A 12,947-nucleotide genomic window follows, 5' to 3' on the forward strand; every position below is an offset into this window, starting at 1 on the left:
AAAGGAGCTGCGAAGCAGGTGGCGAGGAGCGGGCAGCTCTATCCGGAGGGGATGAGGGCCGTGCGGGCGCTGAACGGCCTTTTCGCCCTCTACAAGCCCCCTGGTGTCCACTGGAAGCGAGTCCGGGACACCATCGAGGCTAACTTGTTGAAAGGTGAGGATCCCCTTCTTCAGACACTGAGCCGTTGATTGCCCACCTATTAAACCGACACTGGCGAGTCTGAGCATCCATTCTCTGGTAGTAAGCCCGATACAGAACACATCCCATGCCCCTAGCTTGTGTCCTTTGGCATTTTACTGTACACCCCCGTCGGTTTTTGACCGCCCCCCCCCCCACACACACACACACACACTCACTCACTCACACTCACACTGCAGAGGGTTGTAGATTCAGCCAGCTCCATTACGGGCACAACCCTCCCTCACCAGTGAGGACTTCTTTAAGAAGCAGTGCCTCCAGAAGGCAGCATTCATCACTGCGGACCCTCTTCACATCTCTACCACCAGGGAGGAGGTACAGGAACGCGAAGACGCACACTCAACGTTTTAGGAACAGTATCTTCCCCTCTGCCTTCAAATTTCTGAACGGTCCATGAACTCATTAACACTACTGTACTTCATTATTCCTCTTTTCCACTTTTTTTTTGTAACCGATAGTATTTTCTTTGTCTTACACTGTACTGCTGCCGTAAAACACCAAATTTTATGGCGTATACCCAAGATAATAAACTTAATTCTGACTATAATGGCAAGTTGGTCTCTCACAGAGTTCTGCTACTTTCGCAAAAGTGGTGCCGCCGACAGGACCTCGGCAGAGTCCTCTTTGTAGATGAGATGATAAATGATAGGAGGCTTTTGAAAGTGAAATACAGAATTCTTGTACAGCCTGGTCCTGTTAGAGTGAAGGGCAAGGCTGGCGTGATTTAGGGAATGCTGGTTGACAAAGTATATTGAGGCACTGGTCAGGAAATAGGTGTGTGATGGGTACAAATCGACACACAAAATGCTGGAGGAACTCAGCAGGTCAGGCAGCATCTGTGGAGATAAATAGACAGTCGATGGTTCAGAAGTTTCTTGGCCCAAAATGTTGAATGCCTCCTGACCTGCTGAGTTCTTCCACAAAGGATGAGGGCGATTTTGACCATAGATATAGGAGCAGAATTAGGCTATTTGGCCCATTGAGTCTGCTCCATTGCTCCATAATGGCTGATCCATTTCCCCTCTCAGCTCCAATCTTCTCCCTGTATCCCTTCATACCCTGACTAATCAAAAATCTGCCAACCTCTGCCTTAGATATACCCAGTGACTTGCCACCTATGGCAATGAATTTCATAGCATCCTCCCCTCTAGTTAAAGAAATTCCTCCTCATCTCTGTTCTAAAATGACGTCCCTCTATTTGAGGTTGTGCCCTCTAGTCTTAGACTCTCCCATCATAGGAAATATCCTCTACACGTTAACTCCATTGAGGTCTTTAAACATTTGATAGGTTTCAATTAAGTCACCCCTCATTCTTCTGAATTCCAGTGAGTAGAGGCTCAGAGACATCAAATGTTCTTTGTATGACAAGCCTTTCAATCCTGGAATCATTTTTTGTGAATCTTTGAACCCTCTTCAATGTCAACATACCGTTTCTTAGATAGAGGGCCTAAAACTGTTCAAAGTACACCCAAGTGAGGCCTCGTCTGTACCTTATAAAGCCTCAACATAACATCCTTACTTTTATATTCTAGTCCTCTTGGGAAGAATGCTAACATCACATTTGTCATCACCGAATCAACCTGCGAGTTAACCTTTAGGGAGTCCTGTACGTGAACTCCCAGGTCCCTTTGCACCTTGGATATTTGAATATTCTGCTGGTTTAGATAGGTTAGGAACTGTTCCGCCAAAGTTTCCTGTCCCAATTAAGTGGTACAATGTCCCAAATGAAGGGAATCCAGCCTGTTTTCTCAATTTAGTTTTTGTTCTTTAAGCTGAGTAAGTATTGAGAACAGGAGTTGGGATGTTATGTTGAAGTTGTATAAGACTCTGGCGAGGTGAAATTTGAAATATTGTGTGTCCCTACCTACAGAAAAAGTGTCAATATGAGTTTAGTGAAAATGTACAAAAGGTGATGCTGGGACTTGAGGACCTGAGTTTTAGAGAAAGAATGAATAGATTAGGGCTTTATTCCTTACAGCGTACGAGAATGGGAGGAGTTTTGATAAAGGTATACAAAATTATGATAGGGTAAAGGCAAGCAGGCATTTTCCCCTGAGGTTGGGTGAGACTGGAACTAGAGGTCATGGGTTAAGGGTGAAAGGTGAAATATTAAGAGGAACCTGAGGGGGAACTTCTTCACTCAGAAGCTGGTGAGAGCGTCAAATGAGTTGCAAGTAGAAGTGATGGATACGGGTTTGATTACAACTTTTAAGAGATATTTGAGTAAGTACATGAATTGGAGGGCTGTTTCCAGGTACAGGCTGATGGGATTGGGCAGAGTAAATTTAGCACAGTCTAGCAAAGTTCCTTTTTCTGTACTGTATCAATTCACTGAGGTGTCACACGATAAATTCAGGGTTGGGGATAATATATTGACGTGGACAGGGGAGTGGCTGAGTTAGGATAAATAGGGCATTTTTGAATTGGCAGTCAGTAACCAGTGAAATGTTACAGGCATCAGTACTGGCATCTCAACTATTACGGTCTGTATTAATAACCTCGGTGAAGGGACTCAGTAGGCAAATTTGCTGATGATACAACTATAAGTGGGTCAGTAAGTTGCAAGGAGGAGGTAAAGGGATGAAAAAGTGGGCAGGCAGTTGGCAGATGGAATATAATGTGAGGAAATTTGAGGTGATTTATTTCGGAAGGTCAAATGGAAATACAAATTACTATTTAAACAGAGCAAGGTTTTAAAATGTTGTAGTAAAAAGGGATCTGGGTATCCCACTACATAAAGCGTAAAAGGTTAGCTAGCAGGTAAATAGGAAAACTAATGGTTATTTGCAAGGGATAAGGAAAATATAAGTAGGGAAGATTTGTTGAACTTTACAGGACCCTGGAGAGCCTGTACCTAGAGTACTGTGTAGTTTTGTCTTTGTATTTAAGAAAGTAAACACTTGTGTTGGAGACATTGCAGCAACAGTTGATTCCTGGGATGAAGGGTTTGACTATCAAGAGAGAAGGGATTATCTTCTGAGCTAGGTTTGAATGGGTTAGGTAAATTCTCAGTGGATTTAGAAGAATAAGAGGTGATCTTATTGACACGTACAAGATTCTGGGTGGTGGGGATACAGAGAACATGCTGAGAGGGGTATCTAGTTTCAGAATAAGGGGCTGTCCATGTAAAACTGAGATGAGGAGAAATACCTTCTGAGGGTCACGATCTTTGAGTTCTGCGGAGGTGGAACTAATGAATCAGCATCAAAATCTGGTTTATTATCATGGCTTTGTATTACGTGGAATTTGTTGTTTTGCAGCAGCAGTACATCGTAAAGATAAGATTACTACAGATTACAAAATAAATGGTGCAAAAAAAGGAACAGTGAAGTAGTGTTCGTGGATGATACAGAAATCTGATGCCAGAGGGGAAGCTGAATCATTGAGTGTGGGTACCTCCTCCCTGAAGGTAGTAACGAGGAGAAAGCATATCCCAGACGATGAGGGTCTTTGGTGATGGACACCGCCTTCTTGAGACACCCAGTCTCAAAGCTGTCCTCAGAGGCAGAGAGGGTAGTGCCCATGATGGAGCTGGCTGAGTTTGCAACCCTCTGCAGCCTGTTGTGCATTGGAGGCTTCATACTGGGTGGTGATGTAACCAGTTAGAGTACTCTCCGTAGTACATCTGTAGAAATCTGCAAGTGTCTTTGGTGACCTACCAAACCTCCTCAAACTGTTAGTGAAATAGACCTGCTGGTGTGCCATTTTCATGATTGCATTTAAGTGTAGGGTCCAGGTGAGATCCTCCGAGATGTTAGATGTCTGAGAATACAGGCATGGCTGAGACTGATGGCCATCCAAACTGCGGAGCTTTCAAGGGACTTTGGAAAGTGGTGGTGGTGTCAGGATTGGATCAGCTGTGATCTTAATGATGGAACAGAATTGAGATGCTGCGTGACCTGCTGCTGCTTCTTGTGTTCTGGTGCCACATTGTTTGCAGTCCTGACACGAAGCTTTGAAATCAGAGCAAGTGATTGCCAGGCTGATGGAGGTGATGACTCAACAATGTTCTCAAATATTCTCTGAAAGTGTGTAATATCCACACTGGATCATACAAATCCCAGGGTTTATTTCCAGAGTGATAGAATTGAAAAGTCACGTATTGAATTTTGGGTGCACAACAAGCAGTAACTTGTCTTAGTATTACAAGAGTCTTGGTAGAGACCTGAGGGTGAAGTTTTTCCACAAATGGTGAGGAATATCTGGAAGAGCAGGTAGTGGTGACAGATACAATATATAAATGGCATTTGGATGGGTACATTGGAAAGACATGGAGCGAGGTGGGCCTAATGCAGGCAAATGGAAGACGTCATGATCTGCTTGGATAAGGTGACCACAAGGACATATTTCTATGTTGAATGTTTCTGTGATTCTAAGAAAGGTATAGATAGACTGCAGGGAACGATGATTTACAAGGATGACACTGGATCTGTGAAGAGTAGGCACATAGGCTGGGTCTCTTTAAAAAAAAATCTGAGTGGTGATCTAGTAGAGTTCCTTGAAATGAAGAAGTTTATTGATAAGGAGAGAGGTTCCCAGATGTGAGGAGGAGCAGAGGTGGCTGGTACAGAAGTTCCTGGAAATCCAACAGAGGGAGTGCAGATATCACTTCAGCAGAGTTCCAGTGAGAACTCTGCAACATGGAACAGTACAGCTCAGGAACAGGCCCTTCGGCCCACAACGTTGTACTGAACTAAATTAGTAATCAAATGTCCCACTAATCCCTTCAGCCTACACAATGTCCATGTCCTTCCATTTCCTGCACATTCAGGTGTCTATTGTATAGAGGCATTTTAGAGGAGCGCTACACACAAAACGCTGGAGTAATTCAGTAGGTCAGGCAGAATCTGTGGAAATGAATAAACAGTTCTGGCCGAGGCCCTTCTTCAGGACTGGAAGGGAGGGGGGAGTCTGAGTACAGTCGACCATGGGAGAAGGAGAGGCACCAGAGAAGGTGATAGGCTTTGAGAGTAAGAGACAAAGTGGGGAATAGAAGAAGAGTGAAAGGGGAGGGGAAAATTACTGGAAAGAGAAATCGATGTTCATGCCATCGGGTTGGAGGCTACCTAGAAGGAGTACGAGTTGTTGTTCCTCCACCCTGAGAGTTGCCTCATCGTAGCATGGACCAACATCGGAATGGGAATAGGGATAGGATTTAAAATGGTTGGCAGCCAGGAAATTCTGCTTTTGGCAGTTGGAGCAGAGGTGCTTGACAAAACGGGCCCTGATTTATGTTGGGTCTCACCAATGTAGAAAAGGCTGCATTGGGAGCACCAGATACAATAGACGATCCCAACAGATTTGCAGGTAAAGTGTTGCCTCACCTGGATGGACAGTTTGCGGCCCTGAATGGAGGTGAATGGGCAACTGTAGCATTTCTGTCTCTTGCGGGGTTATGTGCCAGGAGGATAATTAGTAGGAAGCATCCCTGCGTAAAACAGAGAAGTGGAGGGAGGTGAGCAGGGAAAGATGTTCCCTGCTCACCTTCATCCCGTTGAAGATGGTGAAAGTTGCGTAAAATGAAATGTTGGATGTGGAGGCTCATGAGGGTAGTAGGTGAGGACAAGAGGAACTCTGTCCCTGTTAAGGAAGATGGGGTGAGCGGGGATGTCTGGGAAATGGAGGTGATACAGGTGAGAGCAGAAACAATGGTGGAGAAGGGAAACCCCATCCTTTGAAGGAGGAGGACATCTCTGATGTCCTGAAAGGGAAATCCTCATCCTGGGAACTGAGAAAAGGGAATATAGTTTTTACAAAAGACAGAATGGAGAGATTATAGCGAAGATTGCCGTGGGAGTATAAGAGATGTCGGTAGACAGTTTGTCTCCAGAGATGGAGACAGAAAAATCGAGAAAGGGGAGAGAGGTGTCAGAAGTGAACCAAGTAAATTTAAAGGCAGGGTGGAAGTTGGTTGCAAAGTTGATGGAATTGATGAGCTCAGCATGGGTGCATGAAGCAGCACCAATGCAGTCGTCAGTGCAGTGGAGGAAGAGTTGGGGAGCATTACCAGGGAAGGTTTGGAACATGGATTGTTTTATGCAGTCAATGAGCAAGCAGGCATAGCTGGGGCCCTTGGTTACCTGTTGAGTTTGAAGAAAGTGGGAGGAGCTGTTGAGGGTGAGGACCATTTCTACTAGAGGGTGAAGCGTGATGGTGGAGGGAGAGTGGTTGAGGTCTTTTGAAAAAAGCAGAGAGCTCCAGGGCCTTGATGAGGGTTAGAAGTGCATATGGACTGGATATCCATGGTGAATGTGAGGCAGTCAGGGAATTGAAAGCTGTTGAGATCAAGAGCATGTGAAATGTTGCGGATATAGTGAAAAGGGACTGAACCAAGAATGGAGTCAAAGTATGCTGACATGAGTTCAGTGGGGCAGGAGGAGGCAGAGATAATGGCCCTATTTGGATAGTCAGTTTTTTGGATCTTGGGTAGGAGTAGAAGTGAGCAGTGCGGAGTAAGGGAAGAATGAGTTTAGTGGCAGTGGATGGGAGATCTCCAGAGTTGGTGAGATTGGCGATGGGGTTGGTGGCAATTTTCTGGTGGTCTGTAGCAGGGTCCTTTTCAAGGGGTAAGTAAGAGAAGCTGTCTGCGAATTGTAGCCTGACCTCAGCAAGTTAGAGGTCAATCCACCACACTACAACAGCACCCCTTTTGTCTGTAGTTTGGTGGTAAGGTTGGGTTGGTGTGGAGAGGGTGAAGGGCGATACATCGAGAGCGGGGAGAGGTTTGAGGAGGAGAGAGGAGTGCTGAAGTCGAGCCAGTTGATGTCTTGTCGGCAATTGGAAATAAAAATATACAAAACAAAGAACAGGAGGAGGGGTGGAGGCAGGAGGAGGGGTCATCAGTGCAGAGAGAGGAATATTTGCCAAAGAAGTAGGCTCAGAGACACAGGCGTTGTGGCAGGTGAATGGGGACGAAGGTCAGACTTAGTGAGGACAAAATGTTCAACCTCCGAGAGGGGAAGGTTGGAAAAAATGGTGAAGGAATAGCAGGGATTAGAGCTGCGATCAAAGGAGGGGGGGGGGGGGGGGGGGTTGGTGTGATCAGAAAACCGAGAGGAAGATGGAGGACCTGAGAGTTCCTGGATTGCAGAGTGATGGTGGGGAAGGGGTGCCAGAGGCCCAGTAGCAGCAAGGATGTTCTCAGCCTGGATGTGGTGGCAGCTGAGCTGGAGGCCGCATAATTCACGGTCGGTAGGTGTCCGGGTTGTTGGAGCTGGAGTTGGCAGCGGTTGGATCTGTGGTCTGGAGGAGTCTAGGGCCGTTGGAACCAGAGTTAGAACTGGCATTGAGGGGAGGATGGTCAGGCAGGTGAAGGTGAAGATAAGGATAGATAGGAAGAGGCCCAAGTTCAGTGTAAGTCCTACCATGGACTGGATGGCCTATATCTATGCTGTATTTCCTATGTAATTATTTTTACTTGTGTTCTGATTAGAAGGGAGGGATGTCTTAGTTTGGGTACAGAACATTCTCTAGGGGGAGGAAGAACAGCCAGAGGCCATAGTACACATTTATATAGTTCCTGTAGGTGGAAAGTGAGATGTCCTGCATAGTGTTTAGGGAGTTTTGCAGAAGGTTAAAAGGCAGGGCCTCTAGTAGATGCCGCATGCTAGTAAGAACAGAAGGAGGAGGACAGGTCAGATGAACTCGTGGTTAAAGCATTGGAGAAGGGGATGAAGATTTAGGTAGTTAGATTACTGGGAAGGCTTCTGGTCCAAGACAGGTGTGCAGAAGACAGGTTACACCTAAATTGGAAGCATAAGAGAGACCTGGCAGAAGTAGATTAAGAGAAGATGCTTGTGGTCTGACAAGTTGAAGTCTTTTAAAAGAGAGATTGTAAGAGTTCAAGCTAGTATGGTCCAGTGAGGGTGAAAGACAAAGATGGGAAGATTAAGGAACTTTGAGTTGCCCTCTTAGTCCTTTACTTTTTGCTTTAGCTATAGAACCCTTAGCAATAGCATTTCGAGAATCTAAGGACATTTCTGGTATACTAAGGGAAGGTATGACTCATAAAATTTCGTTATACGCTGATGATATTTTACTTTTTATCTCTAACACTGAAACTTTACCTTTGGTTCTTACTTTAATTTCCCAGTTTAGTGTTTTTTTTTCAGGATATAGGCTGAACTTACATAAAAGTGAGCTATTTCTTTTAAATGACCTAATGTCATCAAATGCCAAATTTCCATTCCAAGTTGTTACAAGTCAATTTACATATCTAGGTGTAACAATTACTAAAAACTTCAAGAATTTATTTAAAGAAAACTTAAACCCCTTATTGAATTATGTGAAAAAGAAGCTTTCTAAATGGTCTCCTCTTTCTGTATCCCTAATTGGCCGAATTAATTCGATTAAAATGAAGATTCTTCCTAAATTTTTATATCTTTTTCAGGCTTTACCTATTTTTATTCCTAAGACCTACTTTGATTCTTTAGATTCAATTTTTACATCTTATATCTGGAATAATAAACAAGCTCGTTTAAGTAAAGTTTACCTACAAAGAAATAAAGAGATGGGTGGATTAGCCTTACCCAATTTTAGGTTTTACTATTGGGCTGCCAATATAAGGAATATTACTTTTAGGTCCTATTATATTTATCGTAAAGATTGCCCATCATGGGTCTCCTTAGAAGTTAATTCTGTAAAAAAAATTCCTCTATTGTCTCTCTTCTTGGATCATACTCTTTTTCAGCAAATAAAATAACAGATAACATAATTGTTAAGCAAAGTTTAAGGATCTGGTCTCAATTTAGAAATTTTTTTGGTTTAGCGAACTTTTCATTATCATCTCCCATTCTCCTTAATTTTTTTTTATCCCTTCCATGACTGACAAAGTCTTTAAGGATTGGGATGAACTAGGTATTAAGTGTTTTTGGGACCTGTTTATCTCAGGATCTCTTGCTTCAATTGACCAATTGTCAACTAAATTTGCACTGCCAAAAACACATTTTTACAGATAACTTCAAATTAGAGATTTCTGTGAGTGCTGTGAGGATTACATTCCTTGACTTCTCTAGTGCCTTTAACACCATCCAGCCCAAGATCTTAAGGCACAAACTAACGGAGATGGGAGTAGACTCTCACATGGTGGATTGGATAGTGGACTACTTGACAGATAGACCTCAGTATGTGCGGTTGGGAGACTGTAGGTCTGACACGGTGGTCAGCAGCACAGGGGCGCCGCAGGGAACCGTACTCTCTCCGGTCCTGTTCACCCTGTACACATCAGACTTCCAATATGACTCAGAGTCCTGCCATGTGCAGAAGTTCGCTGATGACACGGCCATAGTGGGGTGTGTCAGGAATGGACAGGAGGAGGAGTATAGGAAACTGATACAGGACTTTGTGATATGGTGCAACTCAAACTACCTGCGTCTCAATATCACCAAGACCAAGGAGATGGTGGTGGACTTTAGGAGGTCTAGGCCTCATATGGAGCCAGTGATCATTAATGGAGAACGTGTGGAGCAGGTTAAGACCTACAAGTATCTGGGAGTACAGTTAGACGAGAAGCTTGACTGGACTGCCAACACAGATGCCTTGTGCAGGAAGGCACAGAGTCGAATGTACTTCCTAAGAAGGTTGGCGTCATTCAATGTCTGCAGTGAGATGCTGAAGATGTTCTATAGGTCAGTTGTGGAGAGCGCCCTCTTCTTTGTGGTGGCGTGTTGGGGAGGAAGCATTAAGAAGAGGGACGCCTCACGTCTTAATAAGCTGGTAAGGAAGGCGGGCTCTGTCGTGGGCAAAGGACTGGAGAGTTTAACATCGGTAGCTGAGCGAAGGGCGCTGAGTAGGCTACGGTCAATTATGGATAACTCTGAACATCCTCTACATAGCACCATCCAGAGACAGAGAAGCAGTTTCAGTGACAGGTTACTATCAATGCAATGCTCCTCAGACAGGATGAAGAGGTCAATACTCCCCAATGCCATTAGGCTTTACAATTCTACCTCCAGGACTTAAGAACTTTTTAAAAGCTATTAATGCTTTTTGAGACGGTGATTTAGATGCATATCATATTTTTTTTTACTGAGTTAAGTATTGTATGTAATTAGTTTTGCTACAGCAAGTGTATGGGACATTGGAAAAAAAAAGTTGAATTTCCCCATGGGGATGAATAAAGTATCTATCTATCTATCTATCTATCTTACGTTCCCAATTAACTACTTTTCCTATAGGTCCGAATAAAAATTTACTGGATGATCTTTTAAATTTAAAACCTTTTGTTAATGGTTCTATTACCGGTATCTATAACTTGTTGATTGATTCTAGACAAGACTTTTTAGATAAAATAAAAAAAGCTAAGTTGTTAGATTTCTGATGAAAGATGGAATATAATTCTTAAACGGGTTAATAAATCATCTTTCTGTGCTCATCATTCACTTCTACAATTTAAAGTGGTTCATAGAGCTTACATTTCTAAACAGAAGCTGTCCAGTTTTTATCCAAACGTTTCTCCACTTTGTAATAAATGCAACTCTGCTGATGCCTCTTTAATTCATATGTTTTGGTTTTGCCCTAAAATTGAAAGGTTTTGGCGGGAAGTATTCCATACCTTCTCACAACTTTTTAGAGTCCAATTTGACCCAAATCCCCTTAACTGCCTTGTTTGGTATTATTGCAAATGAAGATATAACTTTAAATACTCCTAACCTACAGGTTTTAGTTTTTACCTCTCTTTTAGCAAGGAGAGCAATCTTGCTTAAATGGAAGGAGTCTACCCCTCCTACACATCTTCAGTGGCTACGTGATATTAAGTCGTATTTAAATTTAGAAAAGATCCGCTGCTCAGTCTTAAATTCGAAACAATCTTTTTATGATATCTGGGGACCTTTCCTAAATTACTTTTCCAATTTATAAAGTTTAACAGTGCACAGACTTTTATGTATATTTCTATCTTCTTAAGCGAATATTTTTTTTTCTAATTATCTATTATCATCCATCAGCTTTTTTCTTTGGTAGTTGGTAGGGGGGTTGACTTTTTTCTATAAAAAATTTCTTTTATGATGTATGACCTATCTTTAAATTTCTGATTACAGAGTGGTATACCTTTATGTGATATGCTATAACATTTTGATCAATTTTATTAAATATATGAATGTACACAATTTATGTTGAGATGTATCTATGTGTTGCACTCTGTAAATCTTGTTGTTTCTTCTGAATAAAAATATTGTAAAAAAAAGAAAAAGAAAGGAACCTTGGATGATGAAGAGTATTGCAGTGTTGATCTGTAAAAAGGGCAGCATGTGTCAGGTAGAGGTAACTACAATCAAATGTGTTCCTTAACGAATAGAGAAGGTGTAAGCAAAAGCTTAAGAAAGAATTTAAAAGGACTAAAATGGGCATGATACCCTTTGCAAGTAGGATTAAGAAGAATCCCAGGAGGTTCTCTAAGTATATTGGAAGTAAGAGGGTAACAAAACTCCCCTTAGCGACCAAAGGGGTAATGTATGTGTTGAGCCAGGGAATGTGGGTGGGGTCCTTAATCTGTATTCTGCAAGGAAAGGATGTGGAAGCAGTACATTGATGGTCTAGAGCACGGTGGTATTGAGTAGGGGAGGTGGTAGATATGGAACACATAAGGGCTGATAAATCCCCAGAGTCAGATGAGACCTATACCAGGATAATATGGGACGCAAGGGAGGAGATGGCTGGGGCCCTGATAGAGATTTTGGTAGCTTCGTTAACCACAGGAGGATTGTGAATGTTGTTCCTTCATTTAAGAAGGGCAGCAAGAATAAACCAAGTAACATCGGGCCATTGAGCCTTACTTACATTATCGGTAGGGAAATTATTGGAGAAATAAGGACAGGGTTCATGTACCTTTGGAAAGGCAGGGATTTATCAGGGATAGTCTGCAATTGAGGAGACAATTAAATGTGAGGGAAATTGAGGTAATTACGATTGATGAAGGCAGGATGGTAGATGTATCTATGGACTTGAGTAAGGCAAAGAATGTCGATGATCAGAGAGACCTTGTCCAGTTTCCTGAAAGCGGAACTATGGGTAGATAGGTAGTGAAGAAGGTCTATAGCATATATGTCAAACTCAAGGCCCGCGGGCCAAATCCGGCCCACGGTGGAATTATCTTTGGCCCGTGAGATAATATCTAATTACTATTAAAGCTGGCCCCAGTAATCGAAGCGCCTATGGCGTATGATATGGCTAATACTGAGTTTATTCAGGTACCAGGTTTTCAGGGTTTTTAGTGTTTATTCGGCAGTCTTCTTCATAAGAAACGGAATTTGTAAAGTGAAACACTTTGTAGTTATAGCAGAGACTGAGACACATGAGAGCAGGCTGAAAAAATGGAGGCAACGAAAGCTGCGTTCGCACGCGTCCGACTGATCCGGCCCGCATGAAGCTGCATTTTGCTCAATCCGGCCCGTGACCTAAAATGAGTTTGACACCCCTGGTCTATAGCAAGGTTACCTTCATGTGCAAAAGAGCAGAATACTCACCCATTTTCATCACAAAGCCCTGTCACTGCCCACAGTCCTATCACTCCTGTGAATATGGGGAGCTGCTGGTGTGGCCGGTGGGAATTGATGACAACTCTGATCATTTCATTTCATTAACAGATCTTAATTCTGCGGAATGTCCTCGTCCCGAATACCAAATCCGCTTTCTACCGACTGTTACCCAGGGTGTTAATGGCACTGAAACCAACCTGACCGTGGCACAGCTGCCAGTCCTGGCCAATCATCCACGAGGTAAAGGGCACAAAGATTGACAGTAGTGAAGGATT

The 12,947-nt window shown here is 43.1% G+C and overlaps 1 protein-coding gene across 1 annotated transcript in view; it reads left to right on the top strand.

Annotated features, from left to right (window-relative positions):
• trub2 (TruB pseudouridine (psi) synthase family member 2) overlaps positions 1-12,947 on the top strand; it is a 25,240-nt gene continuing 12,293 nt past the window's right edge. Inside the window, exons 1-2 of the mRNA XM_073052126.1 lie at positions 1-154; positions 12,781-12,912. Of these exons, the coding sequence (XP_072908227.1) occupies positions 52-154; positions 12,781-12,912 (235 nt within the window). The 5' untranslated portion in view covers positions 1-51. The remainder of the gene's footprint in view (positions 155-12,780; positions 12,913-12,947) is intronic.

Source organism: Hemitrygon akajei, chromosome 7 (assembly GCF_048418815.1).
Source record: "Hemitrygon akajei chromosome 7, sHemAka1.3, whole genome shotgun sequence".
Taxonomy (NCBI): domain Eukaryota; kingdom Metazoa; phylum Chordata; class Chondrichthyes; order Myliobatiformes; family Dasyatidae; genus Hemitrygon; species Hemitrygon akajei.